Source organism: Nansenia antarctica (assembly GCF_963989245.1).
Source record: "Nansenia antarctica genome assembly, chromosome: 1".
Classification (NCBI taxonomy): domain Eukaryota; kingdom Metazoa; phylum Chordata; class Actinopteri; order Argentiniformes; family Microstomatidae; genus Nansenia; species Nansenia antarctica.
The window spans coordinates 36,502,556-36,525,112 of NC_137674.1; the positions used below are offsets into that span (position 1 = coordinate 36,502,556).

The following is a 22,557-nucleotide window of genomic DNA, read 5'->3' on the forward strand; positions in this document are numbered from 1 at the left end:
AGAGAAATTATTATTATTTATTTGACTGTTGTCAATGTGCTGTCACCAATATATTCATGATCTGTATCAAGGTGCGCTGTTACCGATTAGGTTTTCAGGGTGCTCTAACAACTTAATTATGAATAGGATTTATTTGACTGTTGTTGTCAATGTGCAGGTGGTGCGCTGTCACCGATTATGTTCGGTGTGTGTGTGTGTGTGTGAAAGTGTTGGACCACGTAATAATGAGCAGTCTTCTTCTCTCTCTCTCTCTCTCTCTCTCTCTCTCTCTCTCTTTCTCTCTCTCTCTCTCTCTCTCTCTCTCGGAAAGCGCACCCTTTACTAGGCTATTATTTATTTTGGCTAATGAAAACTTGTTGTAAGCTAGGCATGAATTGCGCAAAAAGTATTTTGTAGGCAAAAATTACGCACTCCCTAGGGCCCACTCTGACCATCTTGCATTAGGGCCCAGTGCAGACTCGTTACACCACTGTGTGTGTGTGTTTGTTTGTTTGTGTGTGTGTGTGTCTCACCTTAGAGCAGCGCACGTATCCGTCGACACAGTGACAGGTGTTACACTCCTCCTCCCACCGGCTGCCGTGAGGGAACTGCAGACCAGAGTAATGGCAGGCCTTCCCTATGCCTATGACTGAGGTAGGGAGGGAGGGGGAGGGAGGGAGGAAGAGAGAGAGAGCAGAGCAGTATTAGCATTTGAATCAGGCTTTGGGAAAGAGGCTATATTACGGTCGGTTAGGAACTCTCTCTCCGAATTCCAGGTGGGCAGTAGAATGTAGTACCATTCATCACTATACAGAGATACTGTGATACTAAATAGATAGATAGATAGATAGATATTGAGGTAGATAGATACATAGATAGATAGATCCTGAGGTAAAGATAGATACATATATAGATAGATGCTGAGGTAAAGATAGATACATATATAGATAGATCCTGAGGTAGATCGATACATAGATACATCGATATATAGACAGATAGATACTGAGGTAAAGATATATAGATATATAGATACATAGATCCTGAGGTAGATAGATATATAGATACATAGATAGATACATAGATATATAGGTAGATAGATCCTGAGGTAAAGGGCTGCTGGGTAACTCACACTCCTCGCAGCGAGGCCCGGCGCGGCCCAGGGGACAGACGCAGCGGAAGCCGTTGATCTCGTCTACGCAGGTGGAGCCGTACGCGCAGGGCAGAGCCTGGCACTCATCTACATCTGAGGAGGGGAGACATGGCGGCCATTACGACACACGTATACCTCCACCACAACAACCACAACCATCTCCCCTAACTCTGCACAACCACAATACAACACAACCACAACAACACATCACGGACCACACTCATCTACATCTGCAGAGGGAAGACATGGCGGCCCTTACTAAATAAAATAAAATAAAATAAAATGTTATTTGTATAGCGCATTTCTCACAAAATGTGACTCAATGCGTTTCACAAAGAGCAAAGAAGATAAAGTAACAACTAAGATGGGCAATTTAAAAGGTTTTTTGGACAATCTCAGGCTCTTTCCAGAGTGTTGGACAATCTCAGGCTCTCAGGTAGGGTGTTCCATAGTCTGGGAGCATATACTGAAAGCTGTCTCTCCATATCTCCTGGTCCTGGCTTCTGGGACCGTCAGGAGTTCAGTGCCAGTGGACCTCAGGGGTCTACCTGGCTATGGATAGTGTACATAGCCTTTATTTATGTAAACCAGCTCTTTTCCCTTCTTGTTTCTAGTTTTTTTTCCTAGCACCAGGGGAGCCCCCCCTCCCAAATTTCGTTGTTTGGTACCTGTACTATATCAATGACAATAAAGACCATTCATTCATTCCATTCATTCATTCATTCATACCTGGTGTGTACCTCACAACCATGTCCATGACGTATTTGGGTGCATGGCAGTGGAGTGATTTATAGACTAGTAAAATAATCTTGTCAAGTCTATTCTATAACTGACAGGGAGCCAGTACACTGCATCTCTCAACCACAACACAACCACAACAACCACCACCACACCAGGGGAACCGCACTGGTGGGTTTCTCATGCATCTTTACTGAGGGGGGGGGGGGGAAGGAGAGAGGATTCTCCCAGAGAATGCAGGGGACTGGGGGGGGGGGGGGGGGACTGACCTGTTTGCAGAATACAGCTGACCTCTCCTCACAAGAGGGGGGTCAGGGGTTAAGACAGGCTTCCTAAAGGCTTCCTAATCTGTCCCTCAGAAACAATCGGCTCAACCTCCCCCCCCACCGTCCCCTGTCCCCCTTTCACCCCTGACCCTTCAATCTGACCACCCCCCCCCCTCCCTTCCCCCCCTACACCCCTCTGGTTCCCAGGCAAGGCAAGGCAAGGCAGGGAGGAGGACTCACTGATCCGGCAGTCTGGTCCGGCGAATCCCGGGGCGCACTCACAGCGGAACCAGTTCACCCCGTCCACACAGATCCCTCCGTTATAGCTGAGGGAGGGGGGGGGGAAAGGGGGAGAGAAGAGGCAGACATGAATACATAACCCTCACTCTTATAGGGCAGGACACAGGTGTTCTGGCCGTTATCAGGCCATTAAGTCTATAGGGCTCAGACCACAAAGAGAGTTTGTAGTCTGCGGTTTCAGGGTTTCAAATGCAGGAGAGGAGAGAGAATGATGGGCCTGACTAAAGCCTGATCCCCCTCATCAATGTCCAGACTTCATATGCAAATCCCTGGCTGACCCCATACTGCGCTGTCCCTCCCGCCCACCCCCCCTGTCCGCCCCACACTGCCCCGTGCCCAGAGGTCAGAGAGGAAGAATAGGGTGGGGGTGGGGGGGCGTCTCTTCCCACCCCGATGCCCCCCCGGTGCTAATCTCCCTGTCAGTCATTGTGGCGGCAGGAGCCTTTGTCCCCCCCCCCTCCCCCAGCCCCCCCCAACCCCTCTCTGATCCAGAGGAGAGAGAATGAATACCCAGCTGTCAGAGCTAACACTTCTCCTCTCACACACCTTCCACATGGGGGGGCACACAGACACGTTGTCACGTTCACACACACACCTCAATATCCCCCCCCCCCCCCTCCGGGAAACTGGGCTTTAAATGAGATCTAGTGAGATGAGTGGCTAGGCTAACTAGCGCTTCTTCCTCTGTTCCTATTTTGAAACTAGCTAACAGAGCTGAGAAAGACAGAGAATGTTGTTTAAAACGCAACAACAGTCGACTCACCAGGGGTGGGGGTTGCAGTCGTTGGCATCTGTGAGGAGAGAGAGAGAGAGAGAGAGAGAGAGAGAGAGAGAGAGAGAGAGAGAGAGAGAGAGAGAGAGAGAGAGAGAGAGAGAGAGAGAAAAAAAATACATCAGATAAAAAGCACATTGGTCATTGATTGATCTAGAATCTAGAAGGATCTTCAAGGATCCCTGAGGTAAAGTTAAGGATCCCAGTGAAGGTGACCAATCATGTCGTACTCTGAGAGCAGGTGGGCCCCTCCCAGCCGTCCTTGCAGATGCAGGTGTAGGCATCCCCCCCTCCGACACACGTCCCCCCGTTCTCACACGGCCCTGAGTCACACGTGCTGTTCTTAGCTGAGGAGAGAGAGAAGAGACACAGAGACTGTTAGATAGATACCTTCTACTGTTAGAAACGCTTCTACTGTTACATAGATACCTTCTACTGTTAGAGACACAACACAGAGACTGTTAGATAGATACCGTCTACTGTTAGAAATACTTCTTCTGTTAGAAATATTTCTACTGTTACAAATACTTCTTCTGTTAGAAATACTTCTTCTGTTAGAAATACTTCTACTGTTAGAAATACTTCTACTTCTAATACTTCTTCTGTTAGAAATATTTCTACTGTTACAAATACTTCTTCTGTTAGAAATACTTCTTCTGTTAGAAATACTTCTACTGTTAGAAATACTTCTACTTCTAATACTTCTACTGTTAGAAATGCTTCTACTGTTAGAAACCTTTGAGAGATTGGCGAGCTAACCTGTAGTAACAGGTAATAACAGTGTAATAACAGGTAGTAACAGGTAATAACAGCGTTAATAAGCGTGTCTCACTGGTGTTGCAGGTGCTGCCCCCCCACCCTTAGTAGTAACAGGTAATAACAGGTAATAACAGTGTAATAACAGGTAGTAACAGGTAATAACAGTGTTATAAGCGCCTCTCACCGGTGTTGCAGGTGCTGCCCCCCCACCCTGAGGGACAGGTGCAGCGGAAGGTGTCCCCGTGGTCGTAGCAGGTCCCCCCGTTACTGCAGGTGCTGGAGTCACACTGGCTCTCACCTGCACCAGAACCACACAGATCAGAACCCAGACACACCCATACACAATGGCTCTCACCTGCACCAGAACAACAGGTCAGAACCCAGACTTGACAGACTGAAGACACACACTCTGCACTTACATACTTACATACATACATACACACACACTAACACACACATGGGTAGAGATAGAGAGGGGGAGAGAGAGAGAGAGAGAGAGAGAGAGAGGGAGAGGTAGAGGTAGAGAGGGAGAGACGGAGAGGGAGGGAGAGAGAGAGAGAGAGAGAGAGAGAGAGAGGGAGAGAGAGAGAGCAGAGCGGACACTACTATTACTAACTACTACTACTAAATACACACACACACACACACATACACATACACACAGGCAGGCTAGACTCACGTGAGTGGCAGGTCTTGCCCTTCCAGCTGTCGGTACACTGGCAGTAGAAGTCGTTCAGCAGGTCGACACACTGACCTCCGTTCTTACACGGGTTCCTGCTGCACTCGTTCACATCTGGAACACACCCAGGCAAGGCAAGTTTATTAGTAGAGCACATTTCATACAGCAGGGGCAATTCAAAGTGCTTTACATAGAGCATTAAAAAATACAGAAAAAGAAGGGTAGTAAGATTTTTTTTTTTAAATAAATAAAAATAGACACACACACACTCACCCAGGTCACACATACACTCACCCAGGTCACACACACACACACACACACACACACACAGACAGACACACACACACTCACCCAGGTCACACATACACTCACCCAGGTCACACACACACACACACACACACACACACACACAGACTCACCCAGGTCACACATACACTCACCCAGGTCACACACACACACACACACACACACACACACACACACACACACGCACACACACACACACTCACCCAGGTCACACAGCCCCCCCTCCCAGCCGTCGGGACAGAAGCACTGGAAGGAGGAGATCCCGTCTATGCAGGTCCCTCCGTTCTGACACGGAGACACGGCACAGTCGTTGATGTCTGTCAGGGAGAGAGACAGAGACAGGGTTAGGACAGCAGAGAGACAGAGACAGGGTTAGGACAGGAGAGAGACAGAGACAGGGTTAGGACAGGAGAGGAGACAGAGACAGGGTTAGGACAGGAGAGAGACAGAGACAGGGTTAGGAGAGGAGAGAGACAGAGACAGGGTTAGGACAGCAGAGAGACAGAGACAGGGTTAGGACAGCAGAGAGACAGAGACAGGGTTAGGACAGCAGAGAGACAGAGACAGGGTTAGGACAGCAGAGAGACAGAGACAGGGTTAGGACAGCAGAGGAGACAGAGACAGGGTTAGGACAGCAGAGAGACAGAGACAGGGTTAGGACAGCAGAGAGACAGAGACAGGGTTAGGACAGCAGAGAGACAGAGACAGGGTTAGGACAGCAGAGAGACAGAGACAGGGTTAGGACAGGAGAGAGACAGAGACAGGGTTAGGACAGCAGAGAGACAGAGACAGGGTTAGGACAGCAGAGAGACAGAGACAGGGTTAGGACAGGAGAGAGACAGAGACAGGGTTAGGACAGGAGAGAGACAGAGACAGGGTTAGGACAGCAGAGAGACAGAGACAGGGTTAGGACAGGAGAGAGACAGAGACAGGGTTAGGACAGCAGAGGAGACAGAGACAGGGTTAGGACAGCAGAGAGACAGAGACAGGGTTAGGACAGCAGAGAGACAGAGACAGGGTTAGGACAGCAGAGGAGACAGAGACAGGGTTAGGACAGCAGAGAGACAGAGACAGGGTTAGGACAGCAGAGAGACAGAGACAGGGTTAGGACAGCAGAGAGACAGAGACAGGGTTAGGACAGCAGAGAGACAGAGACAGGGTTAGGACAGGAGAGAGACAGAGACAGAGACAGGGTTAGGACAGCAGAGAGACAGAGACAGGGTTAGGACAGCAGAGAGACAGAGACAGGGTTAGGACAGCAGAGAGACAGAGACAGGGTTAGGACAGCAGAGGAGACAGAGACAGGGTTAGGACAGCAGAGGAGACAGAGACAGGGTTAGGACAGCAGAGAGACAGAGACAGGGTTAGGACAGCAGAGAGACAGAGACAGGGTTAGGACAGGAGAGAGACAGAGACATGGTTAGGACAGCAGAGAGACAGAGACAGGGTTAGGACAGCAGAGAGACAGAGACAGGGTTAGGACAGGAGAGAGACAGAGACAGGGTTAGGACAGCAGAGAGACAGAGACAGGGTTAGGACAGCAGAGGAGACAGAGACAGAGACAGGGTTAGGACAGCAGAGAGACAGAGACAGGGTTAGGACAGCAGAGAGACAGAGACAGGGTTAGGACAGGAGAGAGACAGAGACAGGGTTAGGACAGCAGAGAGACAGAGACAGGGTTAGGACAGCAGAGAGACAGGGTTAGGACAGCAGAGAGACAGAGACAGGGTTAGGACAGCAGAGAGACAGAGACAGGGTTAGGACAGGAGAGAGACAGAGACAGGGTTAGGACAGGAGAGAGACAGAGACAGGGTTAGGGTTAGGACAGGATGCAGGTCCCTCCGTTCTGACAGGGAGACAAGGCACAGTCATTGATGTCTGTCAGGAGAGGAGACAGGGTTAGAACATTGGGGGGGGGGGGTGATGATGATGAAGGAGACTGTGATTTGTACTGGGGTAGTGGGGGCATAGTAGGGGTAGTGGTGGACTAGTGGATAGTGAGTTGGACTGGTGATCAGAAGGTCATGAGTTCAAATCCCACCTGAAAACACCACCACTAGTGTGCCCTTGAGTAAGGCACTTAGCCCTCAGGTACTCCAGGGAGAATGTTCCTGTAATCTCTGATTGTAAATCTCTTTGGATAAAAGCGTCTGGTAAAGGGATAAAGTGTAAATGTACTGTGACTCACTCTCGTGATAGATAGATAGATAGATAGATAGATAGATAGATAGATAGATAGATAGACAGACAGGTAGGTAGGTAGGTAGAAACTCACTCTCGTGACAGTAGGTCCCGGTGAAGCCCGGCTCACAGGAGCAGGTGAAGTTTCCCGCCGGCTGGCTGATGCAGCGTCCGTGAGGCCCGCACACGTTGGACGAGATGTGCCACACCCCTTCCTGTGTGTCGTTGGTGGCCACGGCAACCGTACAGCTGTCAATCACTGAGACGGACAGAGAGAGACACGACAGGAGAGACTGATGTGATGTTTGGGTTGAGATTAGGTGAAAAAATACAGTGTACTGTAGGTGAAGATTACCGATAGATAGATAGATAGATAGATAGATAGATAGATAGATAGATAGATAGATAGATAGATAGATAGATAGATAGATAGATAGATAGATAGATAGACAGACAGACAGACAGACAGACAGATAGATAGGTACATTATTGATCCTGATTAATTCAGGTGTTACAGCAGCTCAGACCACAAAACAACAACAACAACAAAATAAAGTGACAGTTGAATAATAAAATAAAATAAAAATAGACAAAAAAGACCATGCAACAAGTGGGTTCATGGTCATCTGTGTGTGTGTGTGTACCTTGGCAGGTGTTGGTCTTGCAGTGTGTGTGTGTGCGTGTGTGTGTGTACCTTGGCAGGTATTGGTCTTGCAGTGGTCTTTGAGCTCGGAGCAGGTCTTCCCCTCATAGTCGTCAGGACAGGCGCAGTAGAAGTCCCCCAGCAGGCTGTGGCACTGGGCCTTGTTCTGGCAGGGGCTGGGGCTGCACGGGTGGCTCTGCACCTGGGGGGAGGGCAGGGGAGGGGGGGTCAATACATGAACCCTCCTGTGTATGACTCATGCTTTTATGTATTGTAAGATAGCGGCTAAACACAGACGCAGTATCTGCAATCTCTCACGCCGTATCGGGAAGAGCAGCGCTTGAATACAGTTGCAGTAATAACACTTTTATCTAAATATTTTTTATTCATTGTCTTATTATGTTGTTAAATGTTTATGTATTTATTTTCTATATATGTGTATCTATTCGCCATTTTAAAAAAAAGTATTACTATCCTTCTTTTTCTGTATTTTGCTATATGTAAAGCACTTTGAATTGCCCCTGTTGTATGAAATGTGCTAAACAAATAAACTTGCCTTGCCTTGTCTATTGTTTGATAATGAGGATTTGATTGATTGACATATGTGACAGGGTCTGGTTAAAAAGTCCTCAACTCCTCATGATAATTTTATTGATATTTTTTAATATTGATTTTTTCCCAGATTATGAAAGTGCAGATTGTAAACTTTCAAATGATGTGTTAACATCTGAAAATAGTTGAAGAAGATTGTGTGTTTATTTGTTGGTCCACCTTAAAACCAAATAGCGGAGACACGTGCACTGAATCAAAACACAGACACGTGCACTGAATCAAAACACAAACAGAACAGCTACTAATAGCCAGTGCTAAAAAGGAACATTGCTACGAACATCTAACTGCGTGTTTAGCACATCACAACATGCTGATAGAACATCAACATGCTAAAAACACATAACTACACATAATTAGATGATCACACAATCCTTGCTTTTGACACGCCGTTCTAGCAAGTCCTAAAATGAAAGTTTGTTTACAAGCCATGCATCGCTGACCCAGTAGCCTACAACAGACGATACAGTGAATCCAATTAACAAATTCTAAGTATTTAGTGATCTTAAAACTGTTGTTTGTTATATCAAGTGGGCTCTTCAACACTTCAACTTAAGAAAAAAAGAAAAGAAACTGAAAACACATTAGAAGCTTTTTGCTCATTTGCCCGAGTTGAGAATTTGCCCTTTCCAGACCGTGTCACATACAGTTGCAGTTGTATGGCCGTGTGTGTGGAACCACCATTACTTGTCCTCTGTGGCTCCGTTGGTAGAACATTGTGCTGGGACTATATATATATAGACAAATGTATGCACTCACTGCAATGTAAATTGGTTGGTCAGCTAGAATTTGGAATTTGCCATTTAGCTGACACTTTTAATCCAAAGCGAATTACAATTACAAATTACAGGGACATTCCCCCTGGAGTAACTGAGGGCTAAGTGCCTTACTCAAGAGCACACTAGAGGTGGTGTTTGAGGCGGGATTTGAACTCTCAACCTTCCAATCAACAGTCCAACTCACTATACACTAGACTAGACCACCACTACCCCCCTACCACTTCCTAGCTAAACGGCGTCTGTGACTGTCACAGATAGATAGATAGATAGATAGGTAGATAGGTAGATAGGTAGATAGGTAGATAGATAGATAGATAGGTAGATAGGTAGATAGATAGATAGATAGGTAGCTCACCTCACAGGTGGTGCCAGTGAACCCGCGGGGGCACTCACACATGAAGCCCTCCAGAAGGGCGTGGCACTTGCCCCCGTTCCTGCACGGCTCCCCCCCGCACCTGTTCCTCTGCACCTCGCAGTGCCGACCCAGGAAGCCTGGGGGGCAGGCACACACGTACCCCCGCCTCCCCTCCTGCTGGGAGAGAACGCAAGGTAAATGGTAAATGTAGCGCCTTATTCCAAAGCGCTTTACAACGGCCTCTCATTCACCCATCCACACACACATTCACACACACATTCACAAGCTACCATGCAAGGCGCTCATTGGGAGCAATTTGGGGTTCAGTGTCTTGCCCAAGGACACTTCAACATGTGGCCAGTCGGGGCTCGAACTGCTGACCTTGCGATCACTAAACACCGACTCTACCTCCTTTGAGGATTGTGCTGCTACACTACGATAACCTGTGACCTGTGGTCCTCTGTGGTGTAGTCGGTAGAGCATGGGGAGCTAACAAACGCTTAAGTTGGGGGTTCGATTCCCGCTGGGGACCGTATATACATATACTGACTGAATGGAGAGCATTGTGCTTTTGTCACGGTAACCAGATGGCTAAAATCGCTGAAATCGACGGCCTCTTACCTTGCATGTAGCTCCGTTCTGACACTGCCCATGGCAGCTGTTGATGTCTGAGGAGAGAGGAGAGGAATCAGTTATACCGTTCCAACGGTGGGGGGGGGGGGGGGTCAGGGGGACCATGCAGGGGGGGGCGTGCAGGTGCAATACAACAGAGAAAGTGCCGGGTTAAATGCCTGAAATAAAAACTCTTCCAGAAAAAGTTCTCAAGATGCAGGAAGTCATGGGACCGGGTTTCACAGACAAGCCTTATTAAAGGTCTAGTCCCTGGACTAAATCACACTTTTAATGTGAAATCTCCATTGACGATGCTGCTTTTGAAGTCTAGGATTAGGACTTAAGAGCCTCGTCTGTGAAAAACCAACCTGCTCCATGATGTTCTCGGTTAAACAAATGCATGCAGTGAGAAAAAAAGCCAGTGAGGTTGAAACCGGGAAAAAAGTTGTCTTTCATAAAATCCCTTCAAAGCTTTTCTACGTATAGGATCGGATTTTTTTCTATAAATCCTCTGGGATTCTGGGTAGTGTGAAGCAGAGATAGAGAGTCTGTGACAGAGGGTCTGTGATAGGACAGAGAGGCCTGTGAGGTAGGGAGGTGACAGAGCGTCAGAGAGGCAGAGGGAGGGGGAGACAGAGGCATCGCTGGGGGGGGCAGAGAGAGGGGGGGACAGAGGCATCGCTCGGGGGGGGGGGGGTCGTCACTGATACTGACTTATGTCACACTTCTGGCCGGCCCATCCACGAAAGCACGCACAGTGATATCCACCAATCAAGTTTTTGCAAGAGTAAGCATTGTGGCAAGGCTTGCCAACACACTCATTAACGTCTGCGGAGATGGGAGAGAGAGAGAGGGAGAGGGAGGGATAGAGAGAGAGAGAGAGAGGAGGGGGGAGGGAGGGAGAGAGAGAGAGCTAAGAACCAAGCTTTCCAAAGCCCCACCACCGAGCAGAACTTCATGGCAACACACAACAACAAGAGTCTCGGGAACGAAACTCAAGCCCTTGAGAAGCCGATCCCCTAAGGTGGACTAGAACCCTACCCTCCTAGCCTTTTTTAGAAAAAAAAACCTTTTCAACTCGAGTTAAATCCATCCATCTATCCCTGCCCTGACCCCACCCTTCCCCCCTCCCCCACCCTTCCCCCCTCCCTCCCCCCCCCAACCCCACTTCCCTTCCCAACTGACCAATCCTCTGTCGGTCGTTCCTGAGGTAAATTCCCTGAGGTTTCCCGACCGGCACACCAAAGGCAGTGGTCAACTCTAACCTCCCTCCCTTCCCTGTTGGTTGACCAGTCCCCCAAACGCTTCGTCCCCAGAGGTGAGCAGCACCTGTCGGGCCTGAGAGGGACACCCGACACCCCTCTCTCAGGTACCGCCTGGCTCTCTGAAAGGGGAACCGTGCAGGACTGAGAATATAACGGGCCATGCCGGGGCGGTAACACAAGCCTGCGCGGCTTGGGTGTCCCTCCCTGAAGCGTGTTTACAGGTTATAAACCGTTTCCTCTCGTCTTTCCACCCTCATGGGACTAGATTGTGTGCCGTTGTTTGGGGGGGGGAGAGGGGGCTCTGATCTGAGGGAGAGAGAGTACAGAGTACATACCCCTACCCCCCCCCCCCCCCTCTTTTACCCTCATCCAGAGCCAAAGATAACCCCCTGTCAGGGTATATCTGTCCCCCCAAGGCTAGCCAGTTGCCAGGCTTGTGTGTTATTTATAGCTTTACTCCAAGTCATCTGGGCTCAGGTTGCAGATAAATATCCAGCTTTCTCCATGATGGACCCACAATGCACCACATCTCACATTAGTACACCCAGCGACCGTAGTGATAGTAGTGGCTCGACGTAGTAGTGTGTGAGAGGGACGAATTACAAAAATACGAGTGAGCAAGCAAGGAGATTCCTGATAGAGAAATCTCTCTCTCTCCCTCACACACACACAAACACAACCCCCCCCCCACACACACACACACAGCATTCACCATTAATCTAATATCACACCACACTAAAGAATCAAATTACATTCACATCAAACGTAACATATCGTTCGATCGAGGCATGCCGTGAATGCTCCGGAGGTCTGGCGCCAGAGGCAGGGTTGTCCTCAGCTAACCTGCGGCTGCGCGGCGGCATGCTAGTGAGCATGCTACGCTACAGACAGAGAGACAGACAGACGGACGGACAGACTCACCTATCTGGCAGGTCTTGCCCGCCCACTGCGGGGGGCAGAGGCACTCGAAGCCGTTCTCCATGTCCACGCAGGTGCCCCCCTGGGCGCAGGGGCTGGACGCACACTCGTCTGTGTCTGAAACACGACACACACACACACACACTCCTGTAAACAGCCTGGCTGTGGTAAACACGGGGTAATGCACGCACACACATGCGCAGGCAGGCACACACACACACACACACACATATATATACTTGCAAGCACGCACGCATGCACGCACACAGAGACACACACACCCACACACACACACACACACACACACACACACACACCCACACACACACACACACACACACACACACACACACACACACACACACTCACACCCACACATTTGAAATGCTTTATTTATGTCCACATGAATACAAAGTGCATTAAGGACATAAACACTATCAGTGAAATCAGTTCATTCACACCCACCCACACACACAGATCAAGTGAGGAGGAGGACAGACAGGCAGACAGACAGACAGACAAGCAGACAGACAGACAGACAGACTCACCCTTAGCGCAGGTAGGCCCGGCCCAGCCAGCAGGACAGTGACACTCAAACCCGGACGGCACCTCGTGACACGTGCCTCCGTTGGCACAGGGGTTGGACACGCACGCGTGCTCCGCTGGGAGAGGGGGGGGGGGGAGTTAAGAGAAGAAGGGAGGGGCGGAGGAGTTGGTAATGTATCATTGAGAAATGATGACAATATGCAAAACATAAATAATAAAGATTCATTCTGAACGTCGTACGTAATCGGCCCATAAATCATCTTTAACGCCTAGCACCTTCTTTGATGCCGTGTGTGTGTGTGTGTGTGAGATGCTCTCTGACTCACCGATCTCGCAGTTCTTGCCTGAGTATCCGTCAGGGCAGGCACAGTGGTACTCGTCAGGCTCCGTGTTCAAACACGTCCCACCGTTCTTACACGGACGGTTCGTCCCGCAGTAGTTGAGGTCTTCGATAGAGACAGACAGACGTGCCAAACTCAGTCAATCTCATTCAATCAAACACTACTACCCTTACAGTACACTCTTTAATGATAATAATTCAGAATAATTTGCCATTTTTAGCCAGACGCTTTTTAATCAAACGATTTACGATTACAGATTACAGGGATATTCTCGCTCCTGGAGTAATTGAGGGCAAAGTGCCTTACTCAAGGGCACACTAGTGGTGGTATTGTTTCAGGTGGGGATTTGAACTCATAACCTTCCGATCATCAGTCCAACTCACTATCCATTAGACCACAACTACCCCCCACGATGATACCACCCTCACGTAAATGGACTGACTTATATATAGCGCCTTTACAACGGCCTCTCATTCACCCATTCACACACACATTCACCAATGGCGGCCAAGCTACCATGCAAGGCGCAGGCCTGCTCACTGGGAGCAATTTGGGGTTCAGTGTCTTGCCCAAGGACACTTCGACATGTGGCCAGCCGGGGCTCGAACTGCTGATCTGCTGACCTTGCGATCATTAGATGCTGGCTCTACCTCCTGAGCCACAGCCGCCCCCCCATAATGATAACACCCTCACATTATAACGGTCTGGAGTCTCACCTTTGTCACACAGCAGGCCCCCCCAGTTCTTCTCACAGCTGCACTGCCAGGGCTTGTTGCAGGTCCCGTGAACGCAGCCGGGGTAGGGAAGGCACTCGTCACAGAACGGCCCCTGCCACCCGTAGTTACACCTGGCAAGGCAAGGTAAATGTATTTGTACAGCACATTTCATACAACAGGGGCAATTCAAAGTGCTTTACATGCAGCATTAAAATACAGCAAGAGGAGCAAAGTAAATAGATCAAAATATTTTAAGGGTTTGGGCCTGTTTGATTTCTTCAGGGAGTTTGTTCCAGGAGCATGCAGCAGCGTGACTGAAAGCTGCTGCACCGTGTTTTGTTTTTACTCTTGGAATGATTAGCTGATTAGTGGGAACAGTTACAACACGTTTACATTTAAGGACATTTAGCCAGATGCCTTTTATCCAAGCTAACAACAAATACATTTGACTAAGTAAGTGAATCATCTATCGACCAGTCATAGCAGGGAAAAGTCATCTATGCTCAGGCCTGGGGGGTCATTGGTAGTAGTCAAGCTAGAAGAAGAACACCCCAGCTACTAGTCACTGAGGGGAGGGGGACACTGAGGGGTGTGGTCTCTGTCATCATCAACACGGACAGTCAACCAATCAGAGAGAGGAGGACATGGAGGAACCAACCGACATCTTTTTGAAAATAAATGCCGAGATGCGGTGCTGTGCGGTCCAAACCCGTTTAGAAAACCCCATCTCGGTCCAGCCCAGAGACTAACATCTTCATCAAGGTGAACGAACGGTGACACCCCTTTCTGTCTGGCCTAATCTTAGACATGAGGCGGGGGGGATTCCAGAGCGAGTGTGAGGGTCAATCCTGCTAGTGTGGTTCAGGGGGATGTTTGTGGGGGGGTAGCGGGGGGTGGTCTAGGAGGCAGGGGTCCATGTCTGAGGCGGGGGTGGGTGGGGGTCGGTGAAGGGGTTAGCTAATCTGTTGGTTTATGGCAGCACTCTGTTATTCCAAGGCCAGCGGTAACCTTGCCCCACCTGTCCCGTCATTTCTCTCCCAGGGAGCTATTTTAAGGAAGGCCCCCCCCCGCCTCTCTCTCGCCGCTGCAAATGGATGCCGACCAAACACTCTACTACTGCTAGCTACTAGCGAGCGATACACCCGACACTCCTCTGTGTGTGTGTCTGTGAGCTTTTAGCAGCGGCCTCTGAAATGTGTAACTCCAAGTACTGCAGTGTAGTATTGGCTCCCCATTAAATTCCGTATTCATTTTAAGATTCTCCTTCTCACCTTTAAGGCTCTCCATAACCTAGCACCTTCATACCTCACTGAACTCCTTCTTACTCACACTCCCTCCCGTAGTCTCAGATCCTCCTCTGCCAACTAACTTGTCATACCTTCTGCCCGCCTGACTACTATGGGATCTAGAGCCTTTAGCCGTTCTGCTCCCCACCTCTGGAACTCTCTGCCACCTAACATTCTGGAACTCTCTGCCACCTAACACTCTGGAACTCTCTGCCACCTAACACTCTGGAACTCTCTGCCACCTAACACTCTGGAACTCTCTGCCACCTAACACTCTGGAACTCTCTGCCACCTAACACTCTGGAACTCTCTGCCACCTAACACTCTGGAACTCTCTGCCACCTAACATTCTGGAACTCTCTGCCACCTAACATGTAATATTGACACTCTCTCCACTTTCAAATCTAGTCTTAAAACACACCTTTTCACAATGGCTTATTTGGTTTGATCTGCTGTATTTTGTTTGTTGTTATCTGACTTTGCTGTTTTTATCTCACTTTGCTTTGTTGATTTTATAATGTTTGGATATCTGGTTTTAACTATGTCTTGTAAGGTGTCCTTGAGAGCCTTGAAATGCACCCATGAATAAAATGTATTATTATTATTAGTAGTAGTAGTAGTAGTAGTAGTAGTAGTAGTAGTAGTAGTAGTAGTGAAAAGCAAAAAGGGTCTGTGTGCTGCACTCTCCTACTACGCTATTCGGGTGCCCTACTGTAACGCAGTGTGTGTGTGTGTGTGTGCTCTACTTAGAAACATACTAACACACACTGTCAGAGCGCCAGTCTGCAGCAGTGGTGTGCTGCAACTGTAACCCTGCTGGGTAGCAGTAGCGTGGAGAGAGAGAGGCCTGTGTGTGAGGCTCTATAAGCTGCAGGCAGAGGCAGAGGCAGAGGCAGAGGCAGAGGCAGGCAGAGGCAGGCAGAGACAGGCAGAGGCAGAGGAAGAGGCAGGCAGAGGCAGAGGCAGAGGCAGAGGCAGAGACAGAGGCAGAGGAAGGCAGAGGCAGAGGCAGAGGCAGGCAGAGGCAGAGGCAGGCAGAGGCAGAGGCAGAGGCAGAGGCAGAGACAGAGGCAGAGGAAGGCAGAGGCAGAGGCAGAGGCAGGCAGAGGCAGAGGCAGGCAGAGGCAGAGGCAGAGGCAGAGACAGAGGCAGAGGAAGGCAGAGGCAGAGGCAGAGGCAGAGGCAGAGGCAGAGGCAGAGGCCGAGGCCGAGGCAGAGGCAGGCAGAGGCAGAGGCAGAGGCAGGCAGAGGCAGAGGCAGGCAGAGACAGGGGCAGAGACAGAGGCAGAGACAGAGGCAGAGGCAGGCAGAGGCAGAGGCAGAGACAGAGGCAGAGACAGAGGCAGAGGCAGAGGCAGGCAGAGACAGAGGCAGGCAGAGACAGAGGCAGGCAGAGGCAGAGGCAGGCAGAGGCAGAGGCAGAGACAGAGACAGAGGCAGAGGCAGAGACAGAGGCAGGCAGAGGCAGAGGCAGAGGCAGGCAGAGGCAGAGACAGAGGCAGAGACAGAGGCAGAGGCAGAGGCAGGCAGAGGCAGAGACAGAGGCAGAGGCAGAGACAGAGGCAGAGGCAGAGGCAGAGACAGAGACAGAGACAGAGGCAGAGGCAGGGGCAGGCAGGGCAGCAGTAGCGTGGAGAGAGAGAGGCCTGTGTGCAACCGCAGTGTGGGAGCAGAGAAGGGACAGACCACGGGACAGACCACAGGCAGGGGTGGCATAACCCAGAGACCTCCCCACCACAGCAGGACAAACCCATCACCAGGGGCCACGGAGGAGAGAGAGAGAGAGAGAGAGAGAGAGAGAGAGAGAGAGAGAGAGAGAGAGAGAGGGAGAGGAGAGAGAGAGGAGAGATGAGAGAGAGAGAGGAGAGGAGAGAGAGGAGAGATGAGAGAGAGAGAAAGAGAGAGAGAGAGAGTAGAGAGGAGAGAGGAGAGAGAGAGTAGAGAGGAGAGAGGAGAGAGAGAGAGAGGAGGGAGGAGAGAGAGAGAGAGAGAGGAGGGAGGAGAGAGGAGAGAGAGAGGAGAGAGGAGAGAGAGAGGAGAGGGGAGAGAGAGAGGAGAGAGAGGAGAGGGGAGAGAGAGGAGAGGGGAGAGAGAGAGGAGAGGACAGGAGAGAGGAGAGAGAGAGAGGAGAGGAGAGAGAGAGAGAGAGGAGGGAGGTGAGAGGAGAGAGAGAGAGGAGAGGGGAGAGAGAGAGAGAGGAGGGAGGAGAGAGAGAGAGAGAGGAGGGAGGTGAGAGGAGAGAGAGAGAGGAGAGGGGAGAGAGAGAGGAGAGGACAGGAGAGAGGAGAGAGAGAGAGGAGAGGAGAGAGAGAGAGCTCGGTCTAGCCGGGCGCACACTGGAAATATCCCCAACCAGCCCAGCGCAGTGGAAATAGACCTCTGAAACCACACCCTCCCTCCCCCTCCACCCTCCCTCCCTCCTTCCGCCCAGATCTCTCCATCACAGAAGGGGGGCTCGTCCTTCTGCATATCTCTGACAGCCTCCACAGGAGACGACGTAGACGTCAAATTATATTTACAGAAAGATTATCCGAAATAAACCGAAAGACTTGGCACCGGTTCGTTCTCCTGGTTGCCAGGATACATGTTTGGTGTTAGTGTCACATGGGGGGAGTGTAGGTTGTGAATGTGCTTCGCTGTGCTGTAGGGAAACGAGATAGCAAGACACATGTTTTTTCCTCGGAGGAGAGGGTTTTTTCGCTCCCTCCAGGAGAGAAGGGATGATGTGATGTGTTCTGTTCTTCCCTGGTTGGGGCAAAACCCGGGGGTTGAGCTGAACAGATCACATGTCGAGGCACATTCTTCTAAACTTTGTTCTTGTGTATTTTTTTTCCATTCCTCCAGCGATTTACAATGATTTATTAACGCCTCTTCTATAATATGAGATCAGGGGGAGATAAATCACTCTCACTGTCTGTCAGCCACTCAGGATGAATATGCTACATAACCACCCCTGTCTGCCAGTCAGAGACTCACCCTCACTCTCTTTTCAGACGACCACGATGAACACTAGCAGTTAAGGTTACACCTTAACTGCTCCTCCTGAGACGTCTTCTGCCCCCCACCACTACGTCTCCTAAAGACACCCGCTTTCCCCTCTACTGTGTCCCTAAGAACTTCTATTGCCCCCCTTGTACTGTTTCTCTGTTTCTCCAGTGTAACAATTTTTTATTGGTTTTAGAAGAAGGTGATAGGAGAAGGTTTTTCCTTCTATCAATGGCCCCGGGCCTGAGCTAGATTACTCTTCCTGCTACGAATGGTGGACTGATGATTCACATGCTTAGTATTCAAATGTATTGATTGTAAGTCGCTTTGGAATAAGGCGTCTGCTAAATGCCAAAAATGAAAAATGTAAAATGTAACACTAGCGTCCGTGACTAGGGCTGCTTGGTGGTGGGAGGGGCAGGGCAGTGCCAAGCTAGACAAAACAGGCCCAGGATAGGAAGAGGTGATGGTGGGAGGGGGGGGGGGCGGTCAGACGGCGGTGGGCAGAGAGGGGGGGGCCCTGACACACCACTGGAGGAGGGAGGGGGGGAGGGGAGGAAACGCTGTGTGAATAACAGGCCGCTGCGGCCCGGCCAGCTCTGCAACAGGAAGGAGAACAATGACTCCTGGATCAGACTGGGAATGGGGGGGGGGGGTAGGACTGGGCTCCATAGAGAGAGAGGGAGGGGGGGTGAGGGGTGGGGTAGGATAGGGCTCCATAGAGAGAGAGGAGGGGTGGGGGGGGTAGGACTATGGTCCATAGAGAGAGAGAGAGAGAGGAGAGAGAGAGAGAGAGAGAGGAAAGAGAGAGAGAGAGAGAGAGAGAGAGGAGGGGTGGGGGGTAGGAATATGGTCCATAGAGAGAGAGGGTGGGGGGGGTAGGACTATGGTCCATAGAGAGAGAGGGTGGGGGGGTAGGACTATGGTCCATAGAGAGAGAAAGAGAGGTGGGGGGGTGCGAAGGGGTGGTAGGGTGTAGGGACTATGGTCCATAGAGAGAGAGAGAGAGAGAGAGAGGAGAGGGAGAGGGGGTGAGGGGGGGGGGTGTGAGGGGTTTTAGGGCTCGTGTCTGGTATGCTACCGACCTGTCCCCCGTGGCATGGCTGTCACCCTCATTAAACAAAGGTGACACAAAGAGGAACCGGCCGTTACATAAACACACGCCGGGGCGCAGCACAAAGGAGAGCGGGGGGGGGGGGGTTAGCAGGGGGGGTTGACGGGGGGGGGGGGGGGGGGGGTTGACGCGCCAGACTCACGTGCATTCTCCTGGGGAGCTGCAGCCCCCGTGCAGCAGGTTGCAACCTTGCTTGCAGATGGCTGTGGAACAAGAGGAGGGGGGGGAGAGTGAATATCACATGGCTCAGATGGAACGGTTGTTGCATGCCTGTAGTCGACATCGAGGTTCGACATCCATCCATTCCTCTGGTTACGTATATCGATCAGGAGGAGATGGATATATAAATATCTATAGGTAAACTATCTATCTATAGGCTATCATTGGATATAACATGGGTTCAGTTGAATGTATTTGAATTTAGAATTTGTCATTTAGCCAGACGCTTTTACACACTAGTGGTGGTGTTCCCCATGTGTAAATATCTACAGGTATAGTATCTATCTATAGGCTTCTATCATTGGATAACGTGGGCTATCAGTTGAATGTAGAGTTTAGAATTCGACATTTAGCCAGACGCTTTTAATCCAAAGCGATTTACAATTACGAATTACAGGGACATTCCCCCTGGAGTAACTGAGGGCACACTAGTGGTGGTGTTTCAAGCGGGGGGAGTGAACTCACAACCTTCCGATGATCACCAGTCCAACTCACTATCCACTAGACCAGTGGTTCTCAAACCTCTCCTCGGGGACCCCCAGCCACTCCACATATCTGATCTGTTCCACCACCACCACACCTGATTCAACTAATCAACTACAAATCATAATTGCTTTGTACTGAATCAGGTGTGCTGGTGGTGGAACAGATCAGATATGTAGAGTGGCTGGGGAGAGGTTTGAGAACCACTGCCCTAGACCACCACTACCCTATCAGTAGAATGTGTGTATGAACAGTGTGTGAGGTGCACTCTCCCCTCCCTCCAGACTCACCAGTCTTACAGTCGGGGCCCATCCAGCCTCCATGCAGCCTCGGTTGCCGAGCTGGTCGCAGAGGTAGTGGCCGAAGTAGTCGTCGCGCGGCCGGCACTGCTTGTTGCACTTGCTGCCGTAGTAGTTTTCGTTGCAGCGCACGCGATGCTGTACTCCAGGCTGGCCGTGGGGCCGTTGTGCTGGATGGTCTGCCGGTCGTCCCCGGGGTTGATCATCCCCTTACGGACGTTACGCTCGATCAGGAGGTCCTCATCTAAGGATGGAGGGAGGAAGGAGGGAGGAGAAACCAACAACGTCAGACGTGTTCGATCGTGTAATTTAAGTTATTTTTTCTGAGTGGGGCAGTCCCACTCATATTTTAAATTTATTGGACAGACACAGTGAAGACAGACAGGAAAGTAAGGAGAAGAAGGGAGAGAGGGCATGGGCCGTATTCGAACCCATGCCGACATGGGCATAATGTGTGCACTGTAGACTGCGGTGCTAGACCACTGGACCACCCCAGACCACTGCCAGATGCATTTAATCCAAAGTGAGTTACAATTAGAGAGATTACAGGGATTACTATAGTCTCCCTGGAGTAATTTAGGGGCTAAGGGGGCCTTACTCAAGGGCACACTAGTGGTGGTGGTGTTCCCCAGGTAGGGGTTTGAACTCATCACCTTCCCGTCATCACCTGTCGAACTCACTACTACACTGATTGCGTCACGACCTAGCGTACGTAAGCAGCTATAACTGTTGTTGTTAAGAGGCTCACTCAAGGTCAGAACTAGTAGGTCTCTACTTAAAAAGGGTTGGAACCAACAACCTCCTGGGCGTTAAACAGGGAGAGACTCCAGAGAGGTCAGCGGTGTTTATCTGCTACTGGGGATCAGAGAGGGCGCCTCGAGGTCAAAAGCCACTCCGTTTCCAACGGCATGAAAGAAAGAAAGAAGAAAAAAAAAAAAGGAGAAGGGAAAATAAACTGAAACACAAACAGAGGGTGAGGGCCGGAGACTGCACAAGCTTGATAACCGAAATGCTTTTTCAAGTTTTCCTGCTTTGTGAAATGCTTTTTTGTCCCTCTCCCTCCCTCCTCCCTCTCCCCCTCCCTCCCTCTCTCTCCCTCTCTCCCTCCCTCCCTCCTCTCCCTCTCTCCTTTCTCTCCCTCCCTCCCTCTCCCCCCTCTCCCTCCCCTCTCCCCTCTCTCCTTCTCTCTCCTTCTCTCTCCCTCCCTCACCCTCCCTCCCTCTCCCTCTCTCCCTCCCTCTCTCCCTCCCTCTCTCCCCCCTCTCTCAGAAACCCAGCTCCCGACTCCTTCTCCTTCGGAGCCAGGCGGGAAATAATATGGGACGGGAACCGACAAGGAAGGGCGACATAGGAAGGGCCTTTAGCTCTTTCTCAAGGAACAGAAACACCACGGACCCGACAGGCTTGGCTGCCTCTCCTGAGGAGGGAGGGGGGGGGGGGGGGGGGGGGGGGGGGGGGGGGCAGCACAACGTCCGTCCCCCTTCCCTAAGTTTGACGGTGTGCTGTTTTTGGACAGGTAGTCAGGAGGACGGTGTCCTTCTTAGCGAGAGAGAGAGTCAAGTCGACCTCGAGAGAGAGAGAGAGAGAGAGAGAGAGAGAGAGAGAGAGAGAGAGAGAGAGAGAGAGAGAGAGAGAGAGAGAGAGAGGGAGAGAGAGAGAGAGACAGAGCAAGAGAGAGAGCCAGAGTGAGAGAGAGAGAGACAGAGAGAGAGATAGGGGAGAGAGAGAGAGAGATAGGGGAGAGACAGAGGCAGAGAGAGAGAGAGAGGACAGAGAGGAGAGAGAGACCAGAGAGAGAGAGAGAGAGAGAGTGTTTCTGCCCAATTTCACTTTTATAAAGTCAAGTCGTCGTCAGGGCCTCCCTTGGCCGAGGTCCAAAGTACATAACTGGAGAAAACAACATTCTAAAATGATTTCACTCTTCGCCTCCTGTCCTGATTCTCTCTCTGTTTTTTTTTCTTTCAGTTTAGACATAGCCTACTGCCACAGATTTCCCAGTCATCACAACCCCCACCTGAAAACTCAAGCACGCACTCTCCGTTCATTTTCAGCAATTAGATATAAAAATACAGACCAATCATTGGTCTCCTCTCTCTCAGAGCGCTGAAGGAGACACTCAGAGAGAGAGGGCCGCTGTTACTAGGGAGAGCAGGCGGGGCGGTGGGGGGGGGGGGACAGGCGGGGGGGGACAGGCGGGGTGTTACACAAACAATGAGGGGGGCTTCCATCCACATCAAGCAGTTGACCGAAGAAGGTC

The 22,557-nt window shown here is 50.5% G+C and overlaps 1 protein-coding gene across 1 annotated transcript in view; it reads right to left on the reverse strand.

The window, feature by feature from the left end:
* The window catches only part of LOC308171069 (protein jagged-2-like), a gene marked incomplete at both ends in the record, with an annotated part of 42,975 nt that overhangs the window by 4,313 nt on the left and 16,105 nt on the right, over positions 1 to 22,557 (reverse strand). Inside the window, 21 exon segments of the mRNA XM_080545941.1 lie at positions 513 to 628; positions 1,109 to 1,222; positions 2,374 to 2,459; positions 3,197 to 3,224; positions 3,436 to 3,552; positions 4,149 to 4,262; positions 4,644 to 4,757; positions 5,153 to 5,266; positions 7,225 to 7,389; positions 7,825 to 7,975; positions 9,517 to 9,690; positions 10,138 to 10,184; positions 10,843 to 10,956; positions 12,315 to 12,428; positions 12,860 to 12,973; positions 13,184 to 13,303; positions 13,915 to 14,045; positions 19,442 to 19,502; positions 20,292 to 20,321; positions 20,324 to 20,437; positions 20,440 to 20,544. Coding sequence (XP_080402067.1) covers positions 513 to 628; positions 1,109 to 1,222; positions 2,374 to 2,459; positions 3,197 to 3,224; positions 3,436 to 3,552; positions 4,149 to 4,262; positions 4,644 to 4,757; positions 5,153 to 5,266; positions 7,225 to 7,389; positions 7,825 to 7,975; positions 9,517 to 9,690; positions 10,138 to 10,184; positions 10,843 to 10,956; positions 12,315 to 12,428; positions 12,860 to 12,973; positions 13,184 to 13,303; positions 13,915 to 14,045; positions 19,442 to 19,502; positions 20,292 to 20,321; positions 20,324 to 20,437; positions 20,440 to 20,544 — 2,243 coding nt within the window.